Source organism: Vanacampus margaritifer, chromosome 6 (genome assembly GCF_051991255.1).
Source record: "Vanacampus margaritifer isolate UIUO_Vmar chromosome 6, RoL_Vmar_1.0, whole genome shotgun sequence".
Classification (NCBI taxonomy): domain Eukaryota; kingdom Metazoa; phylum Chordata; class Actinopteri; order Syngnathiformes; family Syngnathidae; genus Vanacampus; species Vanacampus margaritifer.
Genome location: NC_135437.1, coordinates 6,413,329 through 6,430,290, shown reverse-complemented (window position 1 = coordinate 6,430,290; position 16,962 = coordinate 6,413,329). Strand labels below are relative to the sequence as shown.

The window sequence follows — 16,962 nt, the reverse complement described above, 5'->3', positions numbered from 1 at the left end:
GTGCATTCCCAGGATGTTCAAATTTCCTGGGCACCATACAAATGCTTCAAATAAGCCTTTGGAACGTTAGGTCACTGACTTTTTTGGTGTCAGATCACTGAAACAAATCATACACTCTGAAAAATGATTCATAGTGAGTAAAGCTTCAAATCAAGGGCTTTATATGCTTAAAAAAATGAGCTTGTTACATGAACACGTTATAATCAATTGAAATAAAAAAATTAAAAAATGTATACATATATATATATATATATATATATATGTATGTATGTATGTATGTATATATATATATATATATATATGTATATATGTATGAATATATATATATGTATATATATATATATATATATGTATGTATGAATATATATATATGTATATATATATATATATATATATATATATATATACACACAACAGAAAAAATGGAGCATAGGACGGTCATTTTTTTACACCTCAGACAGATCATCCAATCATCATGTAGTAGCCAAATGTCTGAGCGTCAGAGAGGCGGGAAAAAGCCCAGCATTTATCCAATAACTGTCCACATTTCGCACAGTGGAACAACCCACTCTTCCAGCAGTGTCATATTGTGTAAATAAATAAATCAATAAAAGTGCCGTGGCACTGCAGGGATGAATGAGAAGGAAGTCGATCTGTGATAAGTAGCTGATTCTTAACAAAAGATGAAGGTACTCTAGCGCATAATGAATTGTACACACAGCAGTGCATATTTCATCACTTTCTTTATTTATGGGTCCAATCACCACTGGTGGGAAGAGGTGTTGTGAAAAGAGGCGGGGGGCTACTGGGATGGTTCTCGGCACAGAGGGTTGCCTTGCATATGAGGCCACAGATTAGATGAGCAGCAATACACTCCGCCACTAGCCTTGAAGAGAAAAGCCATGGAGCCTACAGAGAGCCCTCCCGATTACTACTTCTCCGACAATGAGACGGAGGACGTCAGATTGTGCAGCCGCTCCGAGCCTGCGACATACCAAACGCTCTTCCCGGTGCTCTACATGCTCATCTTCATCTTGGGCCTGTTTGGCAACGGTGCAGTCATTTTCACAGTTTGGCGGACGCAGGGGAAGCGGCGGGGAGCCCTAGTCTACATCGGTAACCTGGCCTTCGCCGACCTGACCTTTGTGTCCTGCCTGCCCTTGTGGACGGTCTACACTAACTTGGGCTATCACTGGCCCTTTGGATAGTTCCTGTGCAAGATCAGCAGCTACGTGGAGTTCTTAAACATGTATGCCAGCGTCTTCCTCCTCACCAGCATGACCTGTGACCGCTACATTGCCATAGTGCACCCGCTGTCCAGCAGGCAGGTGCGCACCCGCAGCTGCATGTACGCCTCCCTCGCTGCCGTCTGGACGCTATCGGGTCTTCTGGCTTTGCCCCTCCTCGTTTTCCAGACAACCCGGCACCTCAACAACCGCACTATGTGTGCTTTGGACTTCCGCCTAGTGGGGAGCAGCGAGCATCTGCAGGGCCTGTGGAGCGCCGGGATGAACTTGTCATTGTCCGTCCTGTCGTTTCTGCTCCCCTTCCTGGTCATGATGGTGTGCTACGGGCTCATTGTCTGTACCTTGTTCAGCCACTTCAACACCCGCCGTAAGATGCACCAACGCAAGCGGCGAGCCTTTAAGATCATCATCACGCTAGTGGTGGTCTTCGCCACCTGCTCTATCCCCTTCCATGCTCTGGGAAGTGCCATCGCCTTCTTAAACTTGGGCCTGTTTCCAATCACCTGCGCTTTCCTGCGCTTCCTGCAGCTGGCCTTTCCGTACGCCACCTGCCTGGTCTATGCCAACAGCTGCCTCAATCCATTTCTCTACGCCTTCTTAGACCTGAATTTCAGGTCGCAGTGCCTGCGTCTGCTTCACCTCAAGAAGTCCCGCCAGATACCCACCAAGGTGCCTGGAGAACTCAATCAACACATTACTTCCAGATTCTGGATTATGTGGCCGAGTGACTGTTGGGACCAAAAGTGAAGTCAGCCTTGAATGCAGGGACGTGGACTTTTATTAAATCTGTCTTACTCACTGACTTACTACGCACTTTTTGGAGCAGGAAGGGAAAGTACCGTTCTTTCACTTCCCGCTCCAAAAAGGGTGTGGGAAGTCTGGCTTACTCACTGACTTCCCACGCAATTTTTGGAGTGGGAAGGAAATGAACAGTACTTTCCCTTCCCGCTCCAAAAAGTGCGTAGTAAGTCAGTGAGTAAGACAAATCTAATAAAAGTTATTCAAAGGAGAAAAGGACTGTAATAGTAAAATATAAACATGTCCTAGCCCTAATTTTTGGGGGAAGGGTACTCTTTTTGATACATCAGCTCCTCAAAATACGCATTTACAGTATGCATGTTTCTGCAGTAAACCAACCCCCCACACGTTACAGTGAGTACAAAAATGTGCCTTGTACTTGTTTTTTGACTTTTCTTTGAAATGAAACACATGTAAAACATATGAACAGAAATTAACTTAATACAGAATGTTTGTTTTCTGACTTTCTGACTATTGTGTGTCTTTGTCTACTCTGTGTCTGGCTCTCTATGTACTATCAACCAAAGGGCAGATAACCACACACGTGCGTGCTCACACACACATGTTAGTGAGCTAGCCAATAGCAGCACAATAGGCATTAATATAAGCGAAATGCACATGTCGGCAGCGTGGTGTGTTGTGCGTAGACTGGCTAGTAGCCTACTACCAACTTTTCATTGAAAACTAATGGAGTCTGTCTAACGGGAAGCTCTGATTTGGACCGTTCAACGAAAAGTTTATGTTTTTTATTTAATCTATTTTAAACATGCATAGCATGTCATTACTGAATGCCCTCTGTTGGGACACAGTTAAGCTTATTTAAGTGCTTAATATTTGGCTGAATGTGTGCACTTTACCTGGAGTCGGACCGAGGAGGGACACCGGGACGCAAAGGAAGAGATGGGTAGGATCTTTCTTTACTGAGGAGTAAATTGGGGCTAGAAGCAGGTTCTTAAATGACTGTCAGTCCATTAGTTTCGCTACACGTACACGTACTGCTGCTTGTGATGCTTCCGTCTGTTCCCTTGGTTTCAGGATATTGACAAAATAAATGTGTCAAAGACATTTTCTATTTTAGCCTCTTTTATATCTGTTTGGATCTTTCTTTTCTGTCTGGAAATTGGGAAGAGTTATTCAGACGTTGACATTTTGTTGTTGTGGTGTAACCACCATTGTTGTTAACTTTTGTTTCAATGAATTGTTTGGGATGAGGAAATCACTAGTGCATCCTTCTACTTAAATGTCCTACTTTCATGATATGATATCACTTTAGCGTGAACTTTTTACATTTTCCATAAACGTCACTTGAAAGCCAAATATTGTAAACCAATATGTGTACTTTTCTGTCTTGGTGGTGCCTAGCGGGTGGCTCTTTCTCACTCACTTCAACTCATTATGCAGTAGCTTGACACACATTTATTTTGTATTCCACCAGAAAATGTCAAGTGAAAACAAAGCAAAAATAAAAGTTAAAGTGCAATTGTTTCCCAAATGAAGACAAAACAGATCCAAAATTAGTCAGACTGTCGTACATGTTCACAGATCCAACAAAAAATGATGAGTGGCTGCTTATATATATGACTATGATATAGTCAGGTTCTATTCAAATTGTGCATCTGATCCAGATGTAAACAGCTGGAAATAATCTGAAATGTTGATCCCCTCTGTTTATTCATCTGTTGATGTCTAATAAAAAAACATCTTTATTCCTTAGAAAGGAATTAGCTTCACAGTTCCAATATTTTTTGGGAGGGGAGTGCACATATACACAATTTTGTTGCTTTGTTCACTGAACTCTTCAAGGCAATAGGACCTTCCCTGGATTCATTAAGTTGTTTGCTCGCCTCAAGGTCTCATAAAACAAAACAAAAAATCACCAAAAATACGTGCACTTATGGCGCCAGGCTTTAGTTACAGGGGTGCCCCCCCCCCCAAAAAAAAAAACCCTCACCACCCACACACTTCAAATTTGACTTTTTTCATCAAACATATGCAAACTGATATTATTCCCTTTCTCCAAAGTCTAAATTAACCAAATATATCAGTTACTGTGATCTTGGACCTTGGCTTTGAATGCCTCAAAATAAGTGGCATAACGTTTTACCATAAGAAAAAGTAGCATAAAGTTACTACAGAGAGTATCTTCTAGTGTTAGTTTGTGATTGTTTAGGCAATGGTTATTTTGCCGTAACCAGTAAATCTCCCACAAACATTATTTTTGCCGTGAATGTCTCCAATTTGCCACCAGTAATATGGTAGAAGGTGCACATCTCTTATTAGAAAGGATAGGAAGGAAAGCTAAATCAAAAATATTTAACTTACATCATTCCCGTTTGCAGTCGAGTCACACTGTTGAGACCGATCCATTATGTTTAAAAGTGTTGCAAATCCAGCTCTGAACAGGCTTTCACTGACACAACAGTCCTTTGAGAAATGGTGTCGGTACACGTCCTTCAAAAATAAAACTAATCCACTGTATTCTCAAAGACTAGAGACAAAGGAAGCAACCATTTTTTCCTGATCATTGTTTCCCCTCTCCACGGAGCATTTGCGAGCACGGGGAGAAAAATAAAGGCGCAGCCAGCTTCTTGAATTTCAGTGGGCGTGAAAAACCTTTAGCAAAGGTGGTGCCACTAACCCAAGGAGGCTGGGTTGTCTTTTTGACGTCACTAAATCACGAAAGTTTAATCTGCCCGTTTGAAGCACACATTTTAGAAAGGAGGAGAAAGCTAAAGAAGTCATGGATGGACTTTTTTCATACCTGGTTGGATTGTAGACAGGGCGGAGATGCATATTATTGATAGAAAACCCCACTAAAGTACATTTTCATACTATGGGACCTTTAAATCAACTTCAATCACAATATGACTTTTGATTTGTGCCATATTTATTACATCTGGTCACAATGCTTTAAATTCGTACATTTATAACTGTCAAAAAGAACATTGTTGGCGCAGCCATGTCATAGATAGACGGAGCAAAAACACGACACACAGCTTTTGCGTTTCCCCTGCATGCAACTCAATTTGTGAATGAGCGCGCAGCCATTCATTGAATTAACACCGGTGTGTAACCTCGCCCACGCTCCCAGAAGTAGGTCACGTCAATTAAAAACACCTGACAACAATTCAACAATAATAATAAACAGACATATCACACATATTAGTATTTCCAAAAATCAGGAAGAACATTTCCCACTATCTTTGCTGTAAAAGCCATCAGCTGGGTGATACTGCCCTCTAACGAATTATCCGTGCAATGCATGTGTCAGATCATATACATCAAGGTTTTAATGGGGCAAAAAATATTATACTCATGAAATAGAGGGCTCAAAATGTCTTGTATTTAATATGATAGGTTTGGCCTTATAGGATTAGGCTGCCTGGTGGTCTACTAAAAAATCTGATGGCATGGTGACAAGAAAAACAGTTTGCGAGCATAAGACCCGTTTGTGTGTGTCATGTTGGCAACGTTTTCACAATCTTGAAAAAAACCCTAACAAAAACAAAACAACTCTTGCTACATGCGCACACCCTCGCTCGCCTTCACCGCTCAGTGAGATACTGGCTTTCAGTACATTCCCAGGATCATCAAATCTCCTGGGCACCAAATAAATGCTTCAAATAAGCCACTGGAATGTTACGTCACTGACTTTTTGGTGTCAGATCACTAAAACAGCAGTTGAAGGGAAGTAACTTACAAAACCATAGCTAATGTATATCATCATATATATCACGTCTAACATTATTATGGGGCAACATGAATGGTACCACATCCTTCTTTATTTTAGGGTGCAGACCAGTGTTATATATTGTTATCATCTTTCATTCGCAAAGTGTTACATTTTCTTTATTGTTCTGGATTTTCTCTCTTTGTTTTGCAATTGTTATTTCATGTATCCTTTAGCATTCATTTGCAAAACTACATAAAAAAATGAAATGTTACAAATGCAATCAAACAAAGCTTTAAACAAACGTAATCCAAATTAATAACTGAATGAATAATGATATACTTGTCAAACGCTTTGAGGGCGGAACCAGTGGCGTGCACAAACATTTTGGGGGGCAAGCGCTTTTGCATATATGGAATACTTTATTGAAGTGTGAATTAAAAAAATATATTCTGCACACATGTTGAATCAATATTAAAATGGGAGCTTTAAAAGGTGCTAAACAGTTAACATGACTCTCTCTGGCCTTGACTCTGACCTTACCTTGCCTTTTACAGGCAATGCAAACACTTCCTCTACTCTGTGAAAACAAACGACCGACGACAGACTATCGCGAGACCTACAGCGAGACCGGGAAACCCCAACATGGCGGTGCCCTGCTGCTAAAATAGAATTAGCTCTATTATACTAAACTAATCCAAATTTAACCATCATATATCTTGCCTTACTTTTTTTCCCCCTCTCTTTTTCATCCGACAGATTTGGAATACCACCCAACGTGGAGGACCTCGAACGCTTCATCGACGCATATTTTTACAGCTGCGCGATGGAGAATCCTTCCGTCGAGAAACTGTCGAGAAAACCTTCGAAAAAGAGGAAAATGATTCAGCGACGGACACAGAGAACCTAGCCACTACGGAGGTTTCGGTCAGTATGCTGGAGTCCATAAATAAAAAAATTAGAGGTCCTCTCCCTAATCAGCGAGGACGTCAAAGAATTAAAAGTAAGTATGGAATTCTTCAGCCAACAAGTAAGTGATCTCCAACGAGACAATGCCGAGTTACACTCTACACTCGTGACTGTTTCAGCCGAGTTAGAAACTGTTAAAAAGGAAAATAAAACGCTAAAAGAAACTGTTCTGGATATTCAATCCCGTAGCATGCGGGAGAATTTAATATTCTCAGGAATATCCAAGAATACGTCTGACAATCCAGAGGTTGAGATAAAAAAATTTATGACGACGTCGTTAAAAATTCCTCAGGAGTCGGTAAATAACATCTCTTTTCACCGGGTACATCGGCCTGGAGCCCCTAGGGGATACAGACCCCATCCTATTATCGCCAAGTTTGAGCATTTTAAACAGAAAGAATTTGTTAAAAGTAAAGGACGGGAGCTTAAAGGGACCTCATTTGGAATGAACGACCAATTCCCGAGAGAGATTAATGAGCGGCGAAAGGTACTGTTTCCTATAATGAAACAAAATAGGCAGGAGGGTAAACAGACTGCGATGGTCGTCGATAAATTATACATCGATGGCCAACTATTCCGGAACCCCAACTCCACTCCCTGGCTGTTCTAAATGGCATTGGTGGAACTAAACTTGATCATTAGATGTATACATATACTGTATATGTGGTTATAAAACCTTAAATATGAATACTCATTATGTTTAGGCGATATTATAAATATATTATTAAATACATAACTATATCTAAAGTATATTTAAACAAAAAATCTCGCTTAGGTTACCAGTTATTGGTGTATTTTTATGTTTAATCCCCCGTTAACTTCCTTTACTTTTACCTCCCTACCTGTTTTTTCACTGTTATATTTACTTACTCGTTACCTCATATTTTACACAAATTACATAAACCACCTAACCACTTTGATTCTATCCTATAACATACTTATACTGACAAATGGCCTATGCAGATATATACAGAGGACTGAGTCTATATTGTTTGTATGCATAAATTAGTTCTGGTTTCCTGGAATGTTTGTGGCGCTCGCTCAGAAGCAAAAAGAATAAAAACTTTAGACCATCTCTTAAAATTAAAAGCAGATATTTGCCTCCTACAAGAAACCCACCTACAAAAATCTGAAGAAAAATTACTTATTGATAAGAATTTTAGCCAAGCGTACTCTGCCCCTTATAACAGTAGACAAAGAGGAGTCTGTATACTCATACATAAGAATTTACTCTTTACTTTAAATAATACAATAACAGACCCAGAGGGCCGATACATTATTATTCAGGTGACTATATTTAATAAAATATATACACTTGGTAATTTATATGCCCCTAATAATGATGATCCGGCCTTTTTCCATGATTTTTTCTCTCAGCTGTTTGATTTAGTAGCGAACTCTACTATTATTATTGGAGGAGACTTTAACACAGTCTTAAATCCATTAATTGACCGTTCTAATAATACAACATGTAGACGATTACAATCTACTAAAGTAATAGGGGAATATATGGATGACTTTGGCCTCGTCGACAGCTGGAGACTTAAAAACCCAAATAAGAAGGAATTTACCTTCTTTTCCGCTGTGCACCGGTCTTTTTCAAGAATTGATTATTTTCTTACAAATAACTCTATTGCTGATAAAACTGTTACAAAAATACATCCTATTATTATTAGCGACCATGCACCAGTCTCCCTTTCCCTACAAGTTGATTATACCTTTAAACCACCACCGACATGGCGGTTTAACATCTCACTGCTAAACGACGCAGAGTTTGACAAAATTATAAGAAAAGAATGGGCAGACTTTTTGGAAATGAATGACTCTCCAGACCTATCGCCATCTCTTCTCTGGGAAACTGGGAAAGCAGTAATTAGAGGTAAAATTATATCATATTCATCTTATAAAAAGAAACAGGATCAAAAATCAGAAAAAGACTTGGAAGATAAAATTAAACAACTGACGGATGAGTACGCAATAAACCCAAATAACCAAATATGGACTGACTTACAAAATACAAAAATACAGTTAGACGATATGCTAACTAAAAAGACAGAATTTATAATACAGCAATTGAGATATAACAACTTTGAATATAATAACAAATCAGGTAAATTTCTTGCAAACCAACTTCAACGCAATCGGGAAAAGTCTCTTATAACGGCTATTAAAGGGACAACTGGTGAATGCACACAATAACCAGAAGAAATTAATCACATTTTTTATAACTATTATCGTAACCTATACTTAGAAACTAACAAGCCTAACCCTGAGCATATTGAGGCATTCCTCAGTAGCTTAAATATACCTCAGTTAACTACTGAATATAAAGACATGTTAGATGCGCCACTTACTATAAAAGAGTTGTACAGTGCTCTAGATAGTATGCCTAATGGCAAAGCACCTGGCCCGGATGGTTATCCGGCTATATTTTTTAAGCACTTCTGGTTAATGCTTGCTCCACTATTCTTAAGAGTAGTAACAGAAATTAAAACTAAGGGTTACATACGCCCACACATGAATACAGCAGCAATTAAACTTTTATTAAAGCCAGAAAAAGACCCCACCCTTCCATCAAGTTACCGTCCGATTTCACTAATTAACACTGATATTAAAATTATCACTAAGGCTTTCACATCTAGACTAGAAACAGTAATCTCGACAATTATTCATAGCGACCAAACAGGCTTTATTAAAGATCGGCACTCTACTAATAATATTAGGAGACTCTTTAACCTTATTAGCATGTCACAGCGGCATGATAAAAAAGGCAGTTATTATATCATTGGATGCAGAAAAAGCTTTCGACAAAGTTAACTGGTCCTTCCTCTTTGCTGTTTTAAATAAATTTGGCTTTGGGAAATCATTTATCCACTGGGTATCAGTATTATATGATTCTCCAAAAGCTACAGTTACTACTAATGGGATTATATCTCAGAGCTTTACTTTACAGAGAGGCACAAGACAGGGATGCCCACTATCCCCTTTATTATTTGCAATATTTATTGAGCCACTTGCATTAGGCATACGCCAGGAAAGAAGGATTCAAGGAATTCACTCTGGGGTAACAGAACATAAAATTAATCTATATGCCGATGACATCTTACTTTATTTAGAAAAGCCGGCTACTTCGCTAGGAGAAGTATTTAATTTAATAACTAAATTCTCACAGTTATCAGATTATTCTATTAACTGGACAAAATCAACACTTCTACCTATTACAGAAAATTCATGGAACCCTGCAAGCCAGGACCCACACTACTCATTTCCTATAGGTAATTTAAAATACTTAGTCATAAAAATCTCACCTAAATTAACTGATTTAATTCATTTAAACTTTTCTCCACTTCTGGATAACATTTATAGTGACTTGGAGTGCTGGAATAATCTTCCTATTTCTCTAATAGGACGAATAGCCACCATTAAAATGAAAGTTTTACCCGAAATAAAATATTTTTTCTCAATGATTCCATTTAAACCTACGGCTAAATGGTTCCAGTTGTTGGACTCAGCCGTAACAAAATTTTACTGGAATAAAAAAAAAGCAAAGATTAGTCTATCTACTCTTCAGAAAAGTAAATCCAAAGGTGGTCTAGAGGCACCAAATTTTATGTACTACTATATAGCTAACCAGCTACAATATATCGTTCTATGGGCACAACCCAACAGAGACACTAACTGTTGGTTGGAACTAGAACAGAAGGATTGTAATAACCTCAGACTTCGAGATCTACTCTTTAATACAACATCAATTAAGCGCCATAATTGTTTTAAAAACCCAATTATTTCCGCCACCGTGACTGCCTGGTGGAAGGCACTAGAATTGACAAAAGCCCAAGTGGAGCCCTGTGGACTTTCTCCCCTATGGCATAACCCCGACTTTCAACTTAACAACCAACCATTTCATTTAGCTGTGTGGGAGCAGAAATGAATTACACATCTCCACCATCTCTTCTCAGATAATATGTTTATATCATATACATCCTTGATCCAAAAATACAATATAAAAAACGGAATTTTTTTACATTATCTACAAGTTAAAAATATGATAAAGAAAAAAATTCCAACACTTCGGGGTACGCTCCAACCGCCTGTTTTAGCTAAAGATATTAACAAGCTTTCTCCGACAACAACAAAAAAACTTTCAAAAATATATAAGTTACTTTCATATACTGATAAAATGTGTTTACCCATCTCGAAATGGGAGACAGACTTGTCTATAGCACCGGAACCTGACTTTTGGATTCAAGTTTGTGAAAACGCATTTAAAATGACAAAACACACAAATTTACAACTTATCCAATATAAAATTATTCACAGAACATACATTACTCAATATATGAAGAAGAAAATGGGACTCTCAGACTCCGACATTTGTCTCCAATGCTTACAAAACACTACAGACACTTATGTTCATGCTTTATGGTTATGTACTCCGGTTATGTATTTCTGGACTAAAATCTTAGAAAAACTTTCCGCTATTTTGGACTGTAGGATACCTTTATCTCCAAACTTGTGTTTGCTAGGTGACCTAACAACAACTGACTTACCACACAAACAATTTCAATCTACACTTGTAGCCCTTACTATCGCTAAAAAAACAATTCTTGTTAACTGGAAAAATAAACAAACTCTGAATATCGACCAATGGTCTAACCTCCTCATAAATCACATTTTAATGGAAAAAATATCTGCCTCAAATAAAAACCAAATATCAAAATTTATAGAAACATGGTCTACGTATATAGAATTTTTTGACCTAACAACAACTGACTTACCACATAAACAATTTCAATCTACACTTGTAGCCCTTACTATCGCTAAAAAAACAATTCTTGTTAACTGGAAAAATAAACAAACTCTGAATATCGACCAATGGTCTAACCTCCTCATAAATCACATTTTAATGGAAAAAATATCTGCCTCAAATAAAAACCAAATATCAAAATTTATAGAAACATGGTCTACGTATATAGAATTTTTTAACCTAATTCTGGTTACTTAATTCTGTCTGTTAGCGAGAGCCACTACATCGTGATAACTTACATTGATGTTTCTGTATTTGGCAATTTATTATTATATTATATTATTAGTATGGGATTTTTTTTAATGGGCTTTAGGTGAACTGATGAATACACACACGCTCGCACGCACGCACGCACACACACACGCACGTACACATACTCACCCACATACAAAAATATATATATATATATATATATATATATATATATATATATATATATATATATATATATATATATATATATATATATATATGTGTGTGTATATGTATATATATATGTATATATATTTAAAAAAAAAACATTTATTACATTTTTTTAATTTATTTGTTTTTTTTTAAAAAAAAAAGGAGAACAATGATGATGTCAAATCGAATGAACAATACTGAGCTCTCCTGAAAAAAAAAAAAAAAAAAAAAACAAGAAGGCAAAAGGGTATTTTTTACAGGCAATGCAAACACTTCCTCTACTCTGTGAAAACAAACGACCGACGATATAATCAACTCCACACAAGTAAGTATAAGCTCTATGTTGTACTATATTCAGCAGGAATAAACAGACCATATTAATGTGCTAATCAATAATATATAATCATCACAATAATTAAATTTTCCTCAGTCGATGATAGCAGGCAAGTGTGTAAAATAAGTATTTGCATCAAATACCGTAATGGAGAAAGACATCATACCACCCAAATTGAGTTAGCAGGTACCTGTATAATGCTGGTAACAGCACAATAATAATGCACTCCAAGCAATATTATAAGCCTTATAAACATTATACATCCTGACAAAAATGGCACCTTAATAGGCATATGAGAGAATTGACATGGATACAGTTCACTCCAGAAAGATCTATCAAATGATTGATGATTTTGGCCGATGTTTGAAGGGACATAATCGGCCGATTTTATCGGCAGGCTGATTAATCTACTCGGTTGGGCCCAAATCATACCGCGCCCAACATTTCAGTTTGGGATGTAATATCACAATAGCCTAAAGGGTCTATATGGAGGCCTTGCTCTACAAACCCAATTCCCAAAAAGTTAGGACACTATACAAATTGTGAATAAAAACTGAATGCAATTATGTGGAAGTGCCATATTTTGTTCAGAATAGAACATAGATGACAGGTCAAAAGTTTAAACTGAGAAAATGTATCATTTTAAGGAAAAACTATGTTGATTGTAAATTTCATGGTGCCAACAAATCTCCAAAAAGTTGGGACAGGTAGCAATAAGAGGCTGGAAAAGTCAATTGCACAACAGCTGGAAGACCAGTTACCACTAATCAGGTCCATTGGCAACTTGATTGGAGTCCCGCCCAGACGGAAGCAAAGACGACTTAGTTCCTCAAACAAATCTTGTACACACATTTGTAGACTTGCGTGTGTCCAAAAGAAGAGGCTTAGGACGTTTAACGGCTGTAATGCATATGCCAAGTCGGGAGTGGCGCTGTAGCGCAGCCACAGTGAGTTAACGGAAAGCTTAGAAGAAGAATCAGCGAAGAAGATGAACACTTTTTTTTTCTAACTTTATTGCAATCTACAGAACAAACATGGCTTCGCATGTATCAAAACAACATGAAAAAGACGAACACAAGCAAAATATTTTGCTGCAAAAGCATAAGCAAGCTAAGGAGGTTGAACAAAATGACTACGACACGGCTATCCGCCATTGTTGTTGACAAACTGAAGGCTCCTGCAGTGGAGACGTGCACATATGGGGCTGGCCCCGTAAATTTACCCCAAAGTTCCTGTGGTGGAAACGTGGCTAATGTCATCCCACAGACCCCCGGCCCAGATTGACTGCGGCGCACCCCACACAGAGTGAAGCGTGCCACAGTCCCTCGGGGCCAAGGAGCCCCCAGGACAACCGTCCGGTCGCAAGAGAAGACCAGCCACTCCTCCCAGTGCGGAGGCCTTCCTATGAGGAAACACTGGAGCTAAGAACTAAGTGACAACCAAATAAGAACAGTTAAACGCTAGAAGAAAACAGTTAAACACTAAAATGAAACAGAATAAAAGGCAAAAACAAAGCTAAAAGACCTAATGATAAAAGGAACTCAAAAGAAATAAAAGGGGTAAAACAAAAAACATTTAATTGCCAAACTAAAAAGGTGTGTCTTAAAAAGATAAAAGACAAAATAATAATAACAGAATCTGTGAAAAGGGCAACCTTGACTGAGTCCAACACCCACTGGGATCGAATCCGACTTACTGCCAGCAATGCGGACCAAACTCTGTCACCGAACGCGTCCAAACAGCCCGTATCAGGGGGCTCGGTAGACCGTACTTCCGGAGCACCCACCTCAGGACTTCCCGAGGGACAAAGACATTTTGAACCTGTTAAAAATTTGATAGCATGGCGAGAAGGAAAACGGTTTGCGAGCATAAAAACTGTCTGCGTGTCTGGTGAACGTCTTTGCAACGTTTGCTGCTCAGCGAGATACTGGCTTAAAGTGCGTTCCCAGGATGTTCAATTCTCCTGGGCACCATACAAATGCTTCAAATAAGCCTTTGGAACGTTAGGTCACTGACTTTTTTGGTGTCAGATCACTGAAACAAATCATACACAGTCTTAACTCAATAATATATTGATTCTGAACAGACATTTTTTGCTTTGAAGGATCCTTGTGAAGTTTGTCACTTTTTTACTCATGACTGCCACCTCTGGCCCAAAGCGCAACTGCTGCATCTGTGTCAGGCTCGTTCATGGTGCGCGTGCGAGTACATGCACGATCTTAAAGCGAAAGTTGACAAACGAAGACATGACTTCAAATGAGGTAAGAAAAACTCCACCAGCCCAGAATTTACCATTCTCACCCCCATGCCTCACTGTAGGGTGAAGGTTCTTTTGCTGGTATGCAGTGTTGACTTTTCACCAAACATGACTGTTTTAGTTGTGACCAAACAGTTTAATTTTGGACTCATCTGTCCACAGAAGGGACTTCCAAAAAGCTTCAGGTTTGTCCAGGTACTCGCTGGCAAAGTTGAGATCGGCAGCTTTGATTTTTTTTTGTAAGCAGAGGCTTCTACTTAGCAAGCCTTCCATGAAAGCCTTGTCGATGGACTTTTCTTCTGATTGTTGAAGCATGCACATGTGTCCCCGATGCAGCAAAAAAAGGTCTGCAAATCCCTTGATGTGATCCATGTGTTGGCTTTTTACCTGAACTATCATTTTTCTTGTGGTTCTTGCTGATATTTTAGAAGGTCATCCACTTCAAGGCAGGATTGCAGTAATTTTCAGTGTTCTCTAGTTGCAGATGATCTGCTTCACAGTGGAATGATGAAGCTAATTTTTTTTTTAGATGACTTTATAGCTTCCCCCAGACAGAGAAGTTGCTGTCACTATCCACTTCCTGAGGTCCCCTGAGATTTCTCTTCCTCTCAGCATGACTGACCTGTATGGGTTCACATGGGTAGGACTAAAGTGACGTAGTTTTGTCTCTGTTTCAGTCAGTGATGCACAATTTCTTTGCTAAAACTCTCATTTCATTGGTTACCGTAGTTTAGCTACCAATTTGTCCTACCTGATCCTACTTGACTGCTTGTTTTAAGCAATGCAGCTCAGGGTTCACTTACTTTTGCACCTAGATGAATTGACCAAAAACGTTTTGCATTTAAACCTGTACAGGTGAAATTAATGTGAACTTCTCTAAATGTTACAGTACTTTTTGCACAAGTTGCTGTTCTCTAACAAGGAGCTTAACGGCAAAATTCACAAACGACAATGCTCCAGCTCATCGAGGTCGCATCATCAGGGAATGTCTGTAATTGAAGCTCAAGGGCACATGACAAGTTATTGAGACGTTGACAATTTTTTGTTATGGTGTCACCACCATTGTTGTTAACTTTTGTTTAAATGAATTGTTTGGGATGAGGAAATCACTAGTGCATCCTTCTACTTAAATGTCCTATTTTCATGATATGATATCACTGTAGCGTGAACTTTTTACATTTCCCATAAATTTCATCTGAAAGCCAAATATTGTAAACCAATATGTGTACTTTTCTGTCTTGGTGGTGCCTAGCGGGTGGCTTCAAGTCATTATGCAGTAGCTTGACACACATTTATTTTGTATTCCACCAGAAAAACGTCAAGTGAAAACAAATCAAAAATAAAAGTTAAAGTGCAATTGTTTCCCAAATGAAGACAAAACAGGTGCGTTGGAGTCGGGAGACATGGAGAACAGGCTGGATAGTGGGCCCCGAGGACCAGGGTTGAGAAACACTGCTTTAGAGCACACTAGAGCGATGCTAACTGCTAACCAGCAGTCCAGGGGACTCAGGCGACTCCAGGCTTCCTACCTCATGTGCCTCGTGGTCTCGAAACAGGAAGAGATGGCCGCATGTGCAGAATTTATGACTAAAGTTAGTTTTCGGGACAAATTGTGTCCCGGGAAAATAAAAATTTCTCCCGGGACACAATTTGTCCCCAAAAATGCCAAAAGCTAATTATAAATCCTTCATTCTGTGACCTAAAAATCTCGCTTTGTCACAGAGCGTTTAGATACACTTTGGATTACCGTAACTCTGACACCGTTTGTGCTAGCTTGTCCACTGTAGCCTGTCAAAGCACAATAACAAACAACTTAAACAGCGTTTGCGGTGTGCGACCATGTCTTGCGTCATCATCTACTGGCTCGTCTATCGACCGAGCATGAAAACACTTCTAATAGAGCCTATGACAATCCTATGGCTACAGTTACACAATTACATTCACATACAGAACAGTTTCAGTTTTCCCAAAATTGGTTGACAAGAAAATATGTAGTTCCTGTTTAATCCAAAACACAAAATGTGGACTGTTACGGCATCCATCAGTGGCTAATAAATGAATTAGTGCTGATACAAACCCACACATCTGCTCATTAGCTCAATCTAGCATAACTACGCTTAAAGTTAAATAGCTTAGCGAGTAGCTCACACATACAATTGGTCTCTGCCAAGTGACGTTTACTCTGTCGCGGTGCATTGTGGGTAAATCACCATTTTTTGTAGAAAAGGCTGGAAAGCCACGAGTTTCAGTTCTTGCACACAATTGTTTACAAAAATGGTTCGATCATGTTGGTGTCACACCGCGGTGAGGTTGTCTTGTCATTTCATGTTTTATTTTGAAAATTCTGACTTTGTTTCAGGTCACTAGCGCTTCCTCATGTGGTGTCAGTGTCAACCCTGATTCCTGATTGTGTCCACCTGTTTCCCATTACCCTCATGTGTTAAATGGTCTGCGTCTCCCCTGTCTTGTACCAAA

General features: G+C 38.9%; 1 protein-coding gene across 1 annotated transcript; it reads left to right on the top strand.

Moving 5' to 3' along the window:
* Nucleotides 1-902: 902 nt before the first annotated feature.
* On the top strand, nt 903-1,994 carry LOC144053137 (apelin receptor B-like). Its single transcript, XM_077567249.1, is given in 1 exon segment — nt 903-1,994. A coding segment is annotated over 1 exon segment (1,092 nt).
* Nucleotides 1,995-16,962: the final 14,968 nt, after the last annotated feature.